This window comes from Lissotriton vulgaris, unplaced genomic scaffold (genome assembly GCF_964263255.1).
Source record: "Lissotriton vulgaris unplaced genomic scaffold, aLisVul1.2 SCAFFOLD_220, whole genome shotgun sequence".
NCBI classification, from domain to species: Eukaryota; Metazoa; Chordata; class Amphibia; order Caudata; family Salamandridae; genus Lissotriton; species Lissotriton vulgaris.
The window spans coordinates 969,591-984,515 of NW_028248788.1; the positions used below are offsets into that span (position 1 = coordinate 969,591).

The 14,925-nt window shown below is 48.1% G+C and overlaps 1 protein-coding gene and 1 non-coding gene across 3 annotated transcripts in view; one reads left to right on the forward strand and one right to left on the reverse strand.

Annotated features, from left to right (window-relative positions):
* CCDC127 (coiled-coil domain containing 127) overlaps window positions 1–14,925 on the forward strand; it is a 65,181-nt gene that overhangs the window by 44,124 nt on the left and 6,132 nt on the right. For both annotated transcript variants that reach the window (XM_086950183.1, XM_086950184.1), the window contains exon 2: window positions 14,447–14,578. In XM_086950183.1, the coding sequence (XP_086806309.1) occupies window positions 14,447–14,578 (132 nt within the window). The remainder of the gene's footprint in view (window positions 1–14,446; window positions 14,579–14,925) is intronic.
* LOC147663821 (small nucleolar RNA SNORD19) lies at window positions 8,742–8,816 on the reverse strand. The gene has a single exon (XR_015305218.1). It is a non-coding gene; the product is annotated as a small nucleolar RNA SNORD19 (small nucleolar RNA).

Genomic DNA, 14,925 nt, shown 5'->3' on the forward strand with positions numbered 1-14,925 from the left:
ATAGATAGAGGGAGGGCGATAGATAGAGGGAGGGCGATAGATAGAGGGAGGGCGATAGATAGAGGGAGGGCGATAGATAGAGGGAGGGCGATAGATAGAGGGAGGGCGATAGATAGAGGGAGGGCGATAGATAGAGGGAGGGCGATAGATAGAGGGAGGGCGATAGATAGAGGGAGGGCGATAGATAGAGGGAGGGCGATGGACAGATAGAGGGAGGGCGATGGACAGATAGAGGGAGGGCGATGGGCAGATAGAGGGAGGGCGATGGGCAGATAGAGGGAGGGCGATGGGCAGATAGAGGGAGGGCGATGGGCAGATAGAGGGAGGGCGATGGGCAGATAGAGGGAGGGCGATGGACAGATAGAGGGAGGGCGATGGACAGATAGAGGGAGGGCGATGGACAGATAGAGGGAGGGCGATGGACAGATAGAGGGAGGGCGATGGACAGATAGAGGGAGGGCGATGGATAGATGGATAGAGTGATGGCGATGGATAGAGTGATGGCGATGGATAGAGTGATGGCGATAGATAGATGGATAGAGTGATGGCGATAGATAGATGGATAGAGTGATGGCGATAGATAGATGGATAGAGTGATGGCGATAGATAGATGGATAGAGTGATGGCGATAGATAGATGGATAGAGTGATGGCGATAGATAGAATGAGACAAAGGGATAAAGAAGAAAATGCAATGACACGGCGAACGAAGCAGAGTGGGGAACATGTAAATGAGTGTAAAGGGACGTTAGAAAGACAGAGAACAACAGAAGTGAGTGGAAGGCAGAATGTTGAGAGGAGGAGAGAAAATAGAGAAATATGAGGTGTTAGTGGGAGAAGAAGGGATGGGACAGCAAGGCAGAAAGAAGGAAAGAGGAATAAAAATGGAGCAGGAGGGGGCTGAAGAGAAATCGTATAAGGGAATGAAAAGACATACAAATAAAAATTGGGACAGAGCATGAAAGAGGAGAGAGATAGGAGGAGAGGAAGAAAGGGGAGGGAAAAGAAAGGCGGGAGGGAGACGGTGTAAACATGGCCTGGAGTATAACCTCTGTGGATGACGTGCCGGTCAGTAGTCTGAATAACACTATGGCCAGAACAGGCTTTTATCAAGATCAACACCCTAAAAGAAAAGCTGTCAACAGTGAGAAAAAATCTTAACACAGATTAATGACTAAGTGGTAGGTCAGAAAGTACTGGCTGGAGATTGTAATGGGCAGACAGAGAAGCATAGAAAGCACAGCAAAAGTGGGCTTTGCACAGTGTAAATTATACCGTGAGCAGTAAAGCGGCAACAATAAAGCATTAATAAACTGAACCGAAAGTGTGGGAGAGAAGGGACGTGAGAAGCGGGGGCACAGAACAAAGATCTAGGGCGAGAAGAGGAGGAGGAACAGAAGAGAAGTGACAGTAGGTACAGCCTGCAGGCTGACACCAGATGTTATTGTTAGCATTTAAAAAAAGACTTTTATAGAGCGCTTAATTTACTCTGAGGTATCGGAGCACTTTACATGAGCACCAGTTACGTTAAAGAAGGGCAATTTTTTTTTTTTATGCACGGAGAGAGTAAGTGATTTACCCAGAATCACAGAATGTTGAGAGCCCCTGCCGAGACTCTAACCCGGTTCCTCAGCTCGGAGTTCGACAGCCCTATCCGTTAGGCCACATTCTTCACATTAGGTTTATTAATAGTTTAAAATACGATCCATAGGCGGATCAAATGATGTTTACCAAAGTGAAGGTGAAGGCTCACAGTCACAAACCCCTTCTGTAATGAAGATAAATAAAAGATCACCGAGATGCCAATTTTAGCTTCCAAACATGTTATTTATTACCCGTCCCAGGTGGATATTCAAGGGGGAGATCAAGCCATTTTTAATATAACGCTGAGGCAGGGAGAACGAGTTTTGATATGCCAGTCGACAGTGAGGATGTCCGCATAGGGAAAGGGTTGCAGGGCAGGAACACACCCAGTGCTTTGTATAATATCAGTTAACTCCGAACCACAACCTCAGTCACCCCCATGCCCCCAACTCCCCAGATCAACCTCATTGGATTACACCCACACCTCTCCGGGCATCCACAGCCAATCCCAAACAAATGGTTACCTCGGTTTGGATGTGCCACAGGGTGTCTGCAGTCACATGGGGGCAGCAGCAGTGGATTTCACGAGACTGCAGTGATCATGATGGGAGCTGCCATAGTCAAATGCATCAGGGGGGAAGCTGCGTCTAGTGGGCAGCCTCTGGTGCTCCGTCGACTGCAGCGACGCAAAGAACCCCTCTCCCCCACCCTCTCACAAGTGCGGCGATCTCAGCAATATTCCCGAGCACCAAGCCTCACCTCTGGTTGTCTGGGTGGGGCAGGGTTGGCATGTGGACAGGAGCGTAGCTTCCAATGGTACAGCAGGTGCAGTGGCACACTGGCGCCCAGATGCATAAGGAGCCCATGGACCCCCTTATTGATGCTATATTTTATTATTTAATCAACAGCAGTGGACGTCTCCATTGCTTACACTGGGACCCATGGCACTCTTGCTACACCACTGGTAGTGGACCCGGTAATTCTGAGTCTGATAAACCCAGATCCGAAGAAATATCCTTCAGCCGACCTCATAATGAGTCGCTAGCATGCCGAGGTTTAAAGACTTCTACTTGGTTTGTTCTTGTCTGTTTTATTTATAAATTTTCATGTAATTATTATGATCCCCCGGTTTCTCGGCTACCAAGAAAAGAATGCTTCTGTTAACATTTTCGCTAACGTCACTAACGCGGCTTACTCCGTGCCGCAGACACAATCAGAGCAGTACTTCCCTAGTCCTGAGCAGTGTTTAGAGAAACCTTTCACAAAAACAAATGACTGTGTGGTCTTCTAGAGGACCTGCCAGAAAGTCTTGCAGGAAAGCTTCAGACTCTGAGCATAAAGCTGGAAAACAACCGTACTTACTGCACAGAAACCAGCACTGCATTCTTCCAGGCCCGGGACAGCATGCTACGGTGATGATATCATCCCACGCAGCCGCACAACGCCCTTGTGCCTCGCGCTCTTTTCCGGTTTGTCTTTTTATACAGACTTGTGAATTATTATAGAGCGCGAGCCAATGACTGTAAGACAGTCTTCCTGTCTCAGTGGAAGTGGGCGGAAACTCAAAACGAAAAAAAATAAGTGAAAATTATTCCTGCGTACTTTTCCCTGAAGTGGACATGGGTCTGTGTTTTTATGCAAAGGTCATTCTGGCTGCGTATTTTGGAAGAGATGATGTGATGCGTGCATCAGAAAAACTGATGCAATCTTTGAGCAATTTGAGTTTGTTGGCTGAGCTGATTGACTTTGTCAACCCTTCTTTAGGCTTCATTGAATTATATTTGGCCATAGACTGATTTTGGAAGTTACACAAGCTCTTTTCAAAAATGCCCGCCCCCTTTAGCAATAACGAAACCGTGATCAAAAACGAAACCTGCCGTGGGGCTTGACTTCAGTCTTCGGAAGCCTGCGCCTATGGAGTGCCTGGACAGAAAAGCAGTGCTGGTGACGCGGGGCTCCCATGCCCGAGGGAGAGCCCCGCGGAGGCTGCAGAGTCCGCCGATGCGGTGAGTGGGGTTGGTGGGGGGGGGTCATCTTTATGTGTGCGCGTGGGGGGAGGGGGGATTGTCTGTGTGTGTGTGCACGTGTGTGTGTGGGGGGGGGGGCTGGGGAGGTGTGGTGTGTGTCTGTATGTGTGCGCTCGTGTGTGTTGTGAACAGCCTGCCGGAATCGGAGCGCGCGACCTGATCCGATTCCGGCAGACTGCTGCGCGCTCGTGCCAGTCTCTTGTCCTCTCCTATTTGGTCCTTGAACGCCAGAATGATTACAATAGTCTCGCTCTGCAATCGCAGGGCGAGACCTAATAAAACTGGGAGTGTAGATGTCTTCGAGCCGGAGGATGGGGCACAGCGCTCTCGGCAACCTCAATCTCTGGAACTATAAACACGTATTAAGGAGAGGGAAGCTAATGTATACAGAACTGCAACCAAGATGCATGCAATGGGAAACAATGCATTTAGGGCCTCTGGGCATGCCGGAACATTGCGCTCAGACGTCCTAAGAAGGGCTGCGACGGTGAACAATGTAAGGATCCCAAGCTGAACCACTGGTGTGATTGATCCACAGCAGGTCAGGGGAGGGGGGCTGCACTGAAATCTCATGGGATGCGCCTTATGAAGGGCTTCATGTGTATTTGGAGAAAGGGTAGATCAAGAACTTGTGATAACACTCAATATGCACTGAGGCAAAAAGGAATGATGAAAACAAGCCAGCTCCTGGCATTGCTGTGGGGAGGGGGGGAGGGGGGGAAGGGGGGAGGAGAAACGAGAGACACGGCCTGTCGGCCGTGAATAATTAGGGGAGGAGAAATGCCTGTAACAAGAGGCTAATGCAGGGAGAGTGCGAGGACCAGCATGAAAAACAAGCTCTTGGCAGCACAAAATGAAACGGAGGGCATTGCTGTGGGGAGGAGAAATGCAACACGGCCGTGAAAAGTACGAAATGATCCCTTTCAAGTGAAGCTGCTGGCGGCAGATGGCTGGCTTTCATGTGCACGCGCTTTTCCGGTCCATACGCTTGCGCATTGAGCTTGCTTTTCACGGGCACAGCATGAAATCGCCCAATGGTTAAGCTATCGTTAAGCCCCTATATTCTTTTAAGCTCAATGCGCAAGCGCATTGACAGGCGGGACCTAACAATAGGCAAGCGCATTGACAGGCGAGACCTAAAAAATGACCAAGTGCTAATTGTGCGTTCCTGGTGTGTTTTGAATGAGGCAGATGAAGTATGTTATGTTATATTAATTGGAGTTTTATTGAGCGCTCAGCTACTCATGCAGAGTGTCCCGGCGCGATCAGAATCGCCACAACGCAGCCCCCGCGGTAAAAGAAGATTATTTGCTGAACAGCCACGTTTTAAGGTCTTTCCTGAAAGACAGTAAATTCTCACTCTTTCTTAGTGACCACGGCAGTGCATTCCAGGCCTGGGGTGCGAGATATTTGAAAGAGCGACCCCCGATCCAAGCATGTCTAATTGCCAGGACAGTGGCCAGGGACAGAGACGCCGAACGTAAGGCTCTGGATGGATAATGAAATCCCATCCTCTTCCTCAAATAACCAGCGCCTGTGCCATGGAGTGCCTTGAAAGCAGTGGTCAATGCTTTAAACTCTATACGTTTCCGAATCGGTAACCAATGGAGGGACTTCAGCAGTCCCGACGCATGGGCCCTCCGGCCAAGGCCAAAGATTGCTCGGGCAGCCGAATTCTGCACCACCTGCAGGCGCAATAGGAGATACTCAGGAAGACCAAGGTAGAGCACGTTAGCATAGTCAAGCCTAGAACCCACTAGGGCTTGCACCGTGCTCTTCCTGTGGGCAATGCATAAAAGGGGGAGAATATTTAGTATCCCAAAGCACTGTCCAACCAGGCCTAGAATCTGAGGTTTAATAGTCAAGCCACTGTCGATCTTAACTCCAAGATTCTTAGCCAACCTGGTGTCAGCAGAGGGAGGGTACATAGCCGCCGGCCACCAGGACTTTCAACAGGGGCCCGGTGGACAACCAAAGAAGAGAACCTTTGATTTGTCAGAGTTGCATTTCAGCTGGTTTTGTTGAAAACAGCACCCAGACAGCTCTTAATGAGATCACCGTCTAATTCCTTGTTCTTGCCACAGGTGAAGAGAAACTGGGTGCCATCGGTGTAGGAGACAATCTGGGCACCATATGACTCGGCCAGCGCCGCCAAAGGGGGGACATATAGATATTTTTAAAAGTGGGGCTGAGAATCGACCCCTGAGGGACTCCCACCTCCAGAGGCGGCAACACAGCCGAGTACGGAGGGGCCGAGATTGTCTCTTGTCGGTTAGAGAGATAAGACTCGAACCATCTGAACACCGTTCCCGTCACGCCGATCTCCCAGAGTCTAGCCAGGAGACGGTCATGGGGAACGGTGTCAAACGCCGCCGACATGTAACACCAACCGTGCTTTCCCTCCATTGTCCTGCGCCTCCTTGATTGCTTCTGACACCTCCAATAGAGCCGTTTCAGTGCTCATGTTTGGCCGAAAACCGGACTGGGTGTAATGGTGGACACCATGTAATACCACAAAGTCCGCTAGGACGGACTGCACATGCTTTTCCGTCACCTTAGCCAGGACCGGGAGCACCGATATAGGCCGATAGTTGGCATGAATGCTCGGGTCAAGTGACGGCTTCTTTGAAAGAGGGAGAACCAAAGCTTGTTTCCAAGCTGGTGGCACTATCCCTGTCTTAAGTGAGTGATTCAGAATTGGATGGACAATGGGATTAATGACATAAGCCATTTTGGCTAGGTACTTGGCGGGACAGGGGTCCAAAGGCGAACCAGATCTCATTTCCAGCGAGACTTGCAGATCGATGGGAGGGAAATTTGCCAAAATGGGCTGTCCTGCAACGGGCAGGAGGGGAAGGGGCCCCATATTAGAGACATCCACCATCGCAACAGGAGGAAAAGTTGCCTGGATGCTTATGATTTTATTAGCAAAGAAACTGGCCAGTTGAGTGACCCAAGGTTTGGAAAAGGAGCACTTAGGGGTAATAGAGGCCGGAGATGTGAATTCCTTCACAATCAAGATTTCTTTGCTGGTATTGGTGGCCTCCTCAATCCTCCTGGCAAAATAGGATTTCTTTTCCAAATAGATATCCTTGTGGTATGCCTTAACGCACCGCCTATAGGCCTCCTTCAAAGATTCGTTGTGATTAGATCGCCAGGCTCTTTCGGCCTTCTTGCAGAGCCTACGGCTGGCGTCGAGCGCTGGCGTAAACCACGGTGCCGAGGGGCGAGACGAGTTCTTGAGTCCTCTGTGGAGGAGCCAACTCCCCAAGACACTGTGCTAGCCATGTTTGAAAGGAATCAAGATCCTGTTCTAAGTCACCTATCGACTTGCAGGGATGGGGTCAGCAAATACTGTGCAACCATGTCCGGAGACACTCTATGGAAGGCACAGGGTGTCTGAGGTAGAAGCTCATCCCTCTGATGGAAGGGCTAGCTTTGTACTGAATAAGAAAGTTCACCAACATATCTTCGTACCACAACACTGGTTGAGGGTGGGCAACTACAGTAGGAGTAGTGGAAAAAATGTGATCCAGCAAATGCCCCTTATTGTGGGTGGGGGAGGCCAGATAGGGTAGCAGGCCCAGTGGTTTAGTGGTCTCTAGCAACTTGATGGTATCTACAGCATCAGGCAGGTCCATGTGGATGTTAAAGTCGCCTAAAAGTATGCAGTATTTAAAACTGCACGCACATTGCCGAGATCAGTGAAAAGCCCCTCATGAAAAGACCCAATAGGCCCAGGGGGCCTATAGACCAACAGACCCGCGCATGATTGGGCGGGTGAGAGTATTCAGTGATTCGTTAGTGGTATTCTGTGTGGGGTCTACTCTCTCATCACAAGCCTTTTGTGCATTTGTAAACAACTCATGAGTTATCAAATGCAATTGGCAGAGGTTCCAGATAATCGGATACAGAAGAGAAAGCTTGCTACAATATGTTTGTCTCATAGCATTAATCTTCTGTCAGTCAGATGCAAACTAAACCATTTGGTGGGTTTGAAACAGTGGTTGCGTTTCTGCTTAAAACAATGGGTAAATATCCTCTTGCAAAAAGAACAAACATTTACAATGCAATAGGTCTCGCTTCATTAAAGTTTGAGTTTTTGGCATTGTGTATGACAATGCCAATAGTTATAACTTTCGCAAATGTGACCTATTGCATTTGTACTGCAATATGTGTTGAGTGAGTGAGAATGAGTGGGTCAGTCAGTAAGTGAGAGAGTCAGTTAATGAGTGAGAGAGTGGGTGAGTCGGTCAGTGAGAGTCTGGACAGTGAGTGAGTTAGTGAGTGGGAGATTCGGTCAGTGAGAGTCTGGTAGTGACAGTGAGTGAGTGGGATAGTCTGTCAGTGTGAGTGAGAGAATCAGTGTGAGTGAGAGTTAGTGTGAGTGAGAGTTTGTGAGTGTTAGTGAGAGTGTGAGAGAGGGAGAGTCTGTGAGAGTGTGATAGTTAGTGCGAGTAGTGTGCTGAGTGCAGGAAGGCTGACATATCCCAATCCTTCCCTCAGTAGGCCCCCCGAAAACACTTCAACAGAAAAGCAACGGGTTCACAGGAAAGGGCAGGAAACGCACACACCAAGGGTGTCCACGAGAGCCATGAAAACCTCTGCGAAGGCAGAGCCCTACGTAGAAATGCAGCGGCACAGAGTGCTTTTAACACTCCTCACCTCTCCTTCTTTCCATCTACCCTGCTACTGGTTTACTGTTTTCTTTATTTTTTAAACATCCCAAAGCACCAACAAACTTGACCCTCGCCCCGTTCTGCTCTAGGAGTGCCGGCTGCCCTTTGTGTCTGAAGTTCGGAGGGAGCCATCTGTGCCCCAGAGGACGGTCTCGTGAAGGAACAGTGACTGGGGACTTCCACGCAAACAGTGACCATGGGGAGCAGCAAATTAAGACTGGCAGAAAATCAAAATCTTATATCCCATGAATACAGAAATAAATGTTTAAAGAGACGCTTTATTGTGATCATATCTATGAGAGAAAAATATGGAACACAGTCTGAGTGCAAGCGGTCTAAATGTGAACTTTTAAGGATGAATCCTACCACACCACTTCTTTTGGGTTTGCTTCAAACCTATGACAAAATGCACACTTGGTGCTCAAAAGTAAACAGTGGACACTGCATTATGGAGCTCTTGAGAGATCAGAGTTGGATCTGACGGTCTTCAGTGGATTTTCAGACCATTTTCAGTGTCATCATCTCTCTCATAAAGCTACATTTACACCTACAGTTCGATGCAATCGAGTGCAACACACAAGAACCATCTCTATTTGGTAAATCAGACACGCAAACATGGACACTGACACCACACGAACACCGACATACCGTATCACTGGGAAACGTGAGCAGCTAACACCTTATGGACGGCAGGGCGTGTACAGGATGACTAAGAAACAGAAGCTGCTAACACACAGCTATGCACGACCACTGGAAAACGTGTGCATAGGATCATTGAGAACGCAAGCTGCTAACCACACGAACACATGCGTGTGCATATGATCACTGGGAAACACTACATGTTCAGGAATTTTACGCACCAGTTTTATTTCAAATAAAGACCAGCTTCTTGCTTCCGGAAGCATGTAGAACTGCCTGCTCCACCTGAGGGCACCTGCCGCCAAGGGGATCTCTGGCATCCAGCACCTCCAGGGCCACGTCCGCTTCTTTTAACACCTAAGAGAAAGGATGCGGTCAGATAGAACATCCCAGGCCATACTGTGTTCACCATGTACCCAAGCAACGACCAGGAAAGCTAAATGTCGGCCAAAGAACAAGCAGGACGAGTGGACACATCGGAATATATATGAAATTAAAGCAAAGTCCAAACTTGGTTCAACTAAGCCTCACCATCTCTCGCTCCAGTCATAGAATGAGACGGACCTGTCCACACCCTATATTTTGTGCCAGGAGCATGCATAATGGACCACTGGCACCACGAAAACGCCACACAACATGCACCCAGGATTTCACGCAAGATTTGGGGGGTAATCAAACAGACCTTTACACAAGAATAGTCGGACTACATTCTCTTTTGCACTGAAGGGAAAAAGGCCTGGTCATATTAAAGTTTTACTGACATAGTAAAACAGCCAGGCTACACGCTAGAACAGCCCGGTGCTTGCCCCTGTACCACGTGGGGCATTCCAGTCCCAAGAATAAAGAATATGAACAGTGCTGCAGCTCACTGGAGTTCACTACCCACACCTCCCCCCATCTTTTCAGATATCCCTTTCTAGATTTCACTCCTGATCACTTCTGGAAAAAAAAGCACAAATAGCGAAGTACTGACTGACCTGACACATCTTCAATAGCTCATCTTTTTCAGTTCCCTACAAAAGAAAGCCGGAGTATGTTTATCATGAGCCTGGTCTGTCTTTGTCGGCTTCTTGCTGGAAGGCTCCTAGAAGAACAAGCCTTGAGCGAAACCGAAACCTTCCGTGGGGCGGGACTTCCGTCTTCAGAAGCACGCGCCCACGGAGAGAAGCGGTGCTGGTGACGCGGGGCTCCCATGCCCCCAGGAAGAGCCCCGCGGTGGCGGCTGAAGTCCGGAGTGGCGGTAAGTGGGCCTTACTTGTAGTGGGGGGGGTGCGCTTGTGTGTATCTGTGTGTAGGCGTGCTCGTGTGTGTGTCTGTGTGTGTTCAGCGGGGGTGGGCGGGGGTCTCTGTATGTGTGCGTGCGTGCGTGTAGGAGCGCTCGTGTGTGTGTCTCTGTGCGCATGCGTAAGCAAAGGGAGGTGTGGCTGTGTGGTACAGCTTTCCAGGAGAGGAGACAGGAGCTGGCCACAGAGAGCGCGTTCACGTGTGCCTGGCCCGCTCCATTCCGAGCGGGCAGCCAGCTCCTGTCCCCTCTCCTGGAAAGAAGAATCCCTAACAATAGGCCTCTAGCGCGACCGCGCTTCGCGCGGTTCAACGCCACGAGACCTAAAAATGTAGCTCCCAAACTTGTGCTTGTCGCAAGTGGAAACTAAATGGTGAATTTTACCCACTGTTTAGTTTCCATTCAAAGGTGGTTTTTGACAAATCCAGTCGGTGTCCCAGTCAGGACCGAGTTCTGGCATCACCCAAAATTGCCATGTGGGTGTCTACTAAGGAGGAATACAACTTTGTGGTAGAGTTTTAAGAAAGAAGGAACTATGAACTTGCAGATAGGTTATCCAGGATTAAAATATCTGAACTTTAGGTATGGTAGAAAACTGTAGGAAGCAACAACAAAAAAGCTAGGTAGCTGCTGTAGGTACTTTGGACAAGACACTTTCTGAGGAACTGTGCAGAAGAGTGTATGAAGAGGATGCCTAGGGAGTGTGTCCTTCTCATTATGTGAGGGAGGGTTGACCTAGCAATAGAAAGAAGTGCAGGGATGTAAATGTCCAGTATTTGTAAGCGCGAACAATTACCCGAAGGCGTCGAGGCGCTGGGGGCCATCGGGAAGATTAAGCGAGCTTTTACCCAGAGTCACATGGTGCTGGGCAGACCCCTGCCGCCGGAGAAGGGGATCGAACCGTGATCCCCAGCGTCAGTCGCCCTGGCCGCTGCGCCACACCTCTTCCACGTCGCTATAATTTGTCGCTATTCACTGCGTTCAACAATGAGTTAAGTGAAGATGTATGAGAAGAGGAAGTAAATTAGTTCCGCTGGCTATGCTGGGAAATCGATTAGTAGAGATGGCACATCGAGGACATGCGGGTCACAATCGAAATAAGAAAGATCCGGGAAACGTTTTGGTGGCACAGTGCTTGAAAAGTGGTAAAGGAGTGTAAAATATGTGTTAATAGTTTGTAAGACACTCCTTCAACCTTTGCAACGAGTGGAATTCCTGATCGGGTCATGGGCGAAAATTGCTATAGATGTAAGGTAACAAAGGGATACAATGGGTTTTCTTTGTAGAAATGAGGTGTTAAATAGTGGATTCTTTTTCCAAATAGCTTGAGTTTGAATTCATAAACGTGTGATAGATTGGAGGAAAAAATGACATGATTTTTGAAAAATATTTTAATTTTGTTGGAGAGAAATTAGTTTTAATATGTATTTATGTGTAAATTCTATGTTTAGACAAAAAGTAGATTTCTGATAAAGAATGGAGAAAAATTAACAAAGAAGAGAGAGCTACAGGAATAGATCTGTCTTAGCTAGCCCATACGTTTTTCTAGTAGTTCAGTTTATAAAATGTATTGTAGGTGGAGGACATGCAATAAGGGGTGTTCAGTATGTGGCATTTCTTATTAGAATGTTCTTAGGGTGTCTAGATTGTACAGACTTGTAACCCGCCGGTTAGATGGTAAGCTCAGGTCAGAGAGATCACTCTAGGGTGTTATCGAATAACCTTCCTAACTATATACTTGTTTCCAGTTTCCTTTTTGACAGAAGTGAAACTCCGCATAGAGCCGGCACTGAAAACGTTCACTTGCTGCCATTAATGGAGAGTCTGGTACTCTGCATGGCAGATAAAGGATACAGGGAGTCGAGTTATTGGGATAAGCTTACAAAACCTACATGAGGGGGAAATACCCAAGGCGGATCTTGAGCCCAAATAAGTGGAAGGCTCTGAATCCAACCTTGAGAGCAGAGCTCAAATATATGCACTTCAGGAGACTCTTAAAACTGAGCTATTGGGACTGACACTTGAGTAAACAACAGACTCCGTCTGCTAGGTCATATCCCGAAGTTTGAAAAACTGCACAGTCCCCCGAGGAATCCAACATTTATGTCAGTAACTTTGGCCCTAAATAATGAGCTGTTACGAGACTTTTCCTTGGGGTCCAGGGCAGTGAGTATTTATTAGACAGCACCTGTCTGGCCACTGTTTTGCCACTGCTGTCTCAGAGTTGCTAATACTGTTTCAATCCAATTGGGTAATCTGGTGTGTGCCTGTAGACCACTGAAGTCTTCAGCGATAGCAAAGGTGAGTAGTCGAGACTTACTTTAGGGAAACTCCGATACAGTATGGAACAGTAAATAATACTCCGTAACTTCAACGTCCAGTTAGTTCTGTTACCACGCTAGGCTTTTTAGTAGGTGGGTAAGAAGAACAGTCAGAGTTGTTTTTTTACATAGAAAATCTACAGGTACCGGCAACTTCTGACCAAAGTTGTTTTTACAGCGTCAAGAGGTACGTTTTTAAATTACCTCCGGCCAATGTTACATCACCTGGTGGTGGTTGTGAGCTTTTAACTAGAAATGTGCACTTCCACTGTAGGGTTCCTAAACCCTCTGTCAGTAGGGAGAGGTATCGTTTGCAAAAGAGCAACATTGCTGGGATACGTTTCTCTCGCTGCATTCATCTTCTGTGGTTCAGATGGAAACCTGACAGCTTGATGGGTTTGAAACAGAGTGGTTGAGTTTCTGCTTTTAAGAAATAAGTAAAGATACTCTTGCAGTAAAGCCCACCACCGAAACATCAGGGCTTGTCCCGAGTCCATTGAAAGGCGGCTTTAGAGAATCCACCCGGTTGGTGTCCGATCGGGAGATACTACAGCTGAGGACCTTCACGGACTGAACTACGCTCCGTTTGTTACAGTATCTGAAAAAGTGGAAAGATTTGGCAGTGGGTCAGCATGGTATAAGCTCCCTAACTTTGGAGGCTCAAGTCCTGGTTGACTTTGTCCAGTGCTGTGACTTCTACTGCGGTACAAAAGGGGGTGGTGATGGACGGAGCATCTGAATCAATCAAACACTCACACCCAGTCAAAAGATCTGGGTTTAATCCATCACCGTTCTTTAGCCCACTCTGCCACCCCAGTTTAGACCTGGCTATATGCAAATCAGTCTGACCCTGTGCCTCATGGGAACAGTCCAGCCCGAACTGCCATGCCATGCCATGTCTTCCCTAGACCGAAAACAAGCTTCCGAGGACCGGTTTCTGGCATTCCAGCCGTCTTCAGCCCGGCTTGCTTGAATCCAGTGGCAAAGTGAGCAAGGGACTCATGGTGATGGATTAAACCCAGATCTTTCGACTGGGTGTGAGTGTTTGATTCAGATGCTCCGTCCATCACCACCCCCTTTTGTACCGCTTTTGGCCGCCATAAGTGTGGCAGGGTATGCTCAGACGTGAGTCCCTTGCTCACTTTGCCACTGAATTCAAGCAAGCCGGGCTGAAGACGGCTGGAATGCCAGAAACCGGTCCTCGGAAGCTTTTTTCCGGTCCAGGGAAGGCCTGGATTGGCAGTTCGGGCTGGACTGTTCCCATGAGGCACAGGGTCAGACTGATTTGCATGTAGCCATGTCTGAACTGGGGTGGCAGAGTGGGCTAAAGAACGGTGATGGATTAAACCCAGATCTTTCGACTGGGTGTGAGTGTTTGATTCAGATGCTCCGTCCATCACCACCCCCTTTTGTACCGTGACTTCTACTGCGGCTTGCACTGGAGTCCAGAGAATGGAGCAGGAGGTGTAATGCAGCATTCTCTGTCGTGTAGTCTAAAGTGATCCTGACATAATATGCATTTGTAAAGCACTTGTTCAGCCCTTGGGTATTTTGACGGCCAATAACAGATATTTGTTACCAAACTCATTGATCATCCTTTTATTAATCTTGGATTGATGCACAGCTGAATGGACTCACTGGAATTCGAATCCGAGGTCGAAGGCAGACACCACGTGCAGGTGCATTTGTTCACTGAGCCACCAGCCCAGGCTAGACCTGAGTCGCGTATGATTCTGCAGCACGCCCACAGTAACATGTATAGGAATGCTGATGCTCGTCTAACATTGCGTTCGATATCTGGGGTGCTATTGCTCTAGAAAATTATGTAAATTTGTGTCATGAAGCGATCTAAAGCTAACTTTTTTGTAAGTCAGCGGTTGAGTATTTTCAATTTCCTTCTACCTGTTTCTTCCAGGGCGGATCTTCATGAATAATTTAAATGACCCTCCTCATTGGAACATCGATCCCAACCAAGGGGGTGACCGAGGTGATGCCAACAAGTGGAATTATGCTCTCCTGGTGCCAATGTTGGGCCTGGCCGCATTTCGTAAGTGACTTTACTTCTAAAGTATTATATGAGGGATCTTGTGTGATGGCGCCTGACACTTCCAGAGCAGCTATTTGTCACTTGACCAGATTACCCAAGTAAAAAAATAACAATAAATATTATGATTGGATCTGGGAGAGGTTGTGTATGTGAGGGTGGAGGTTACAGTGACCGCTATCTGTGAGTTGTGTTTATTTATCACTGACAGAGCCCCCGAGAGGGGAGCATGCCTGATAGAAAGTGATAAGCGAAACATTAACAGGTTTAGAACATAATGTGTAAACTAATTATCGATAAGGGCGTGGGGCAAATTGCTGCTGGGGAGCACCGTGACATACAGAATAAAA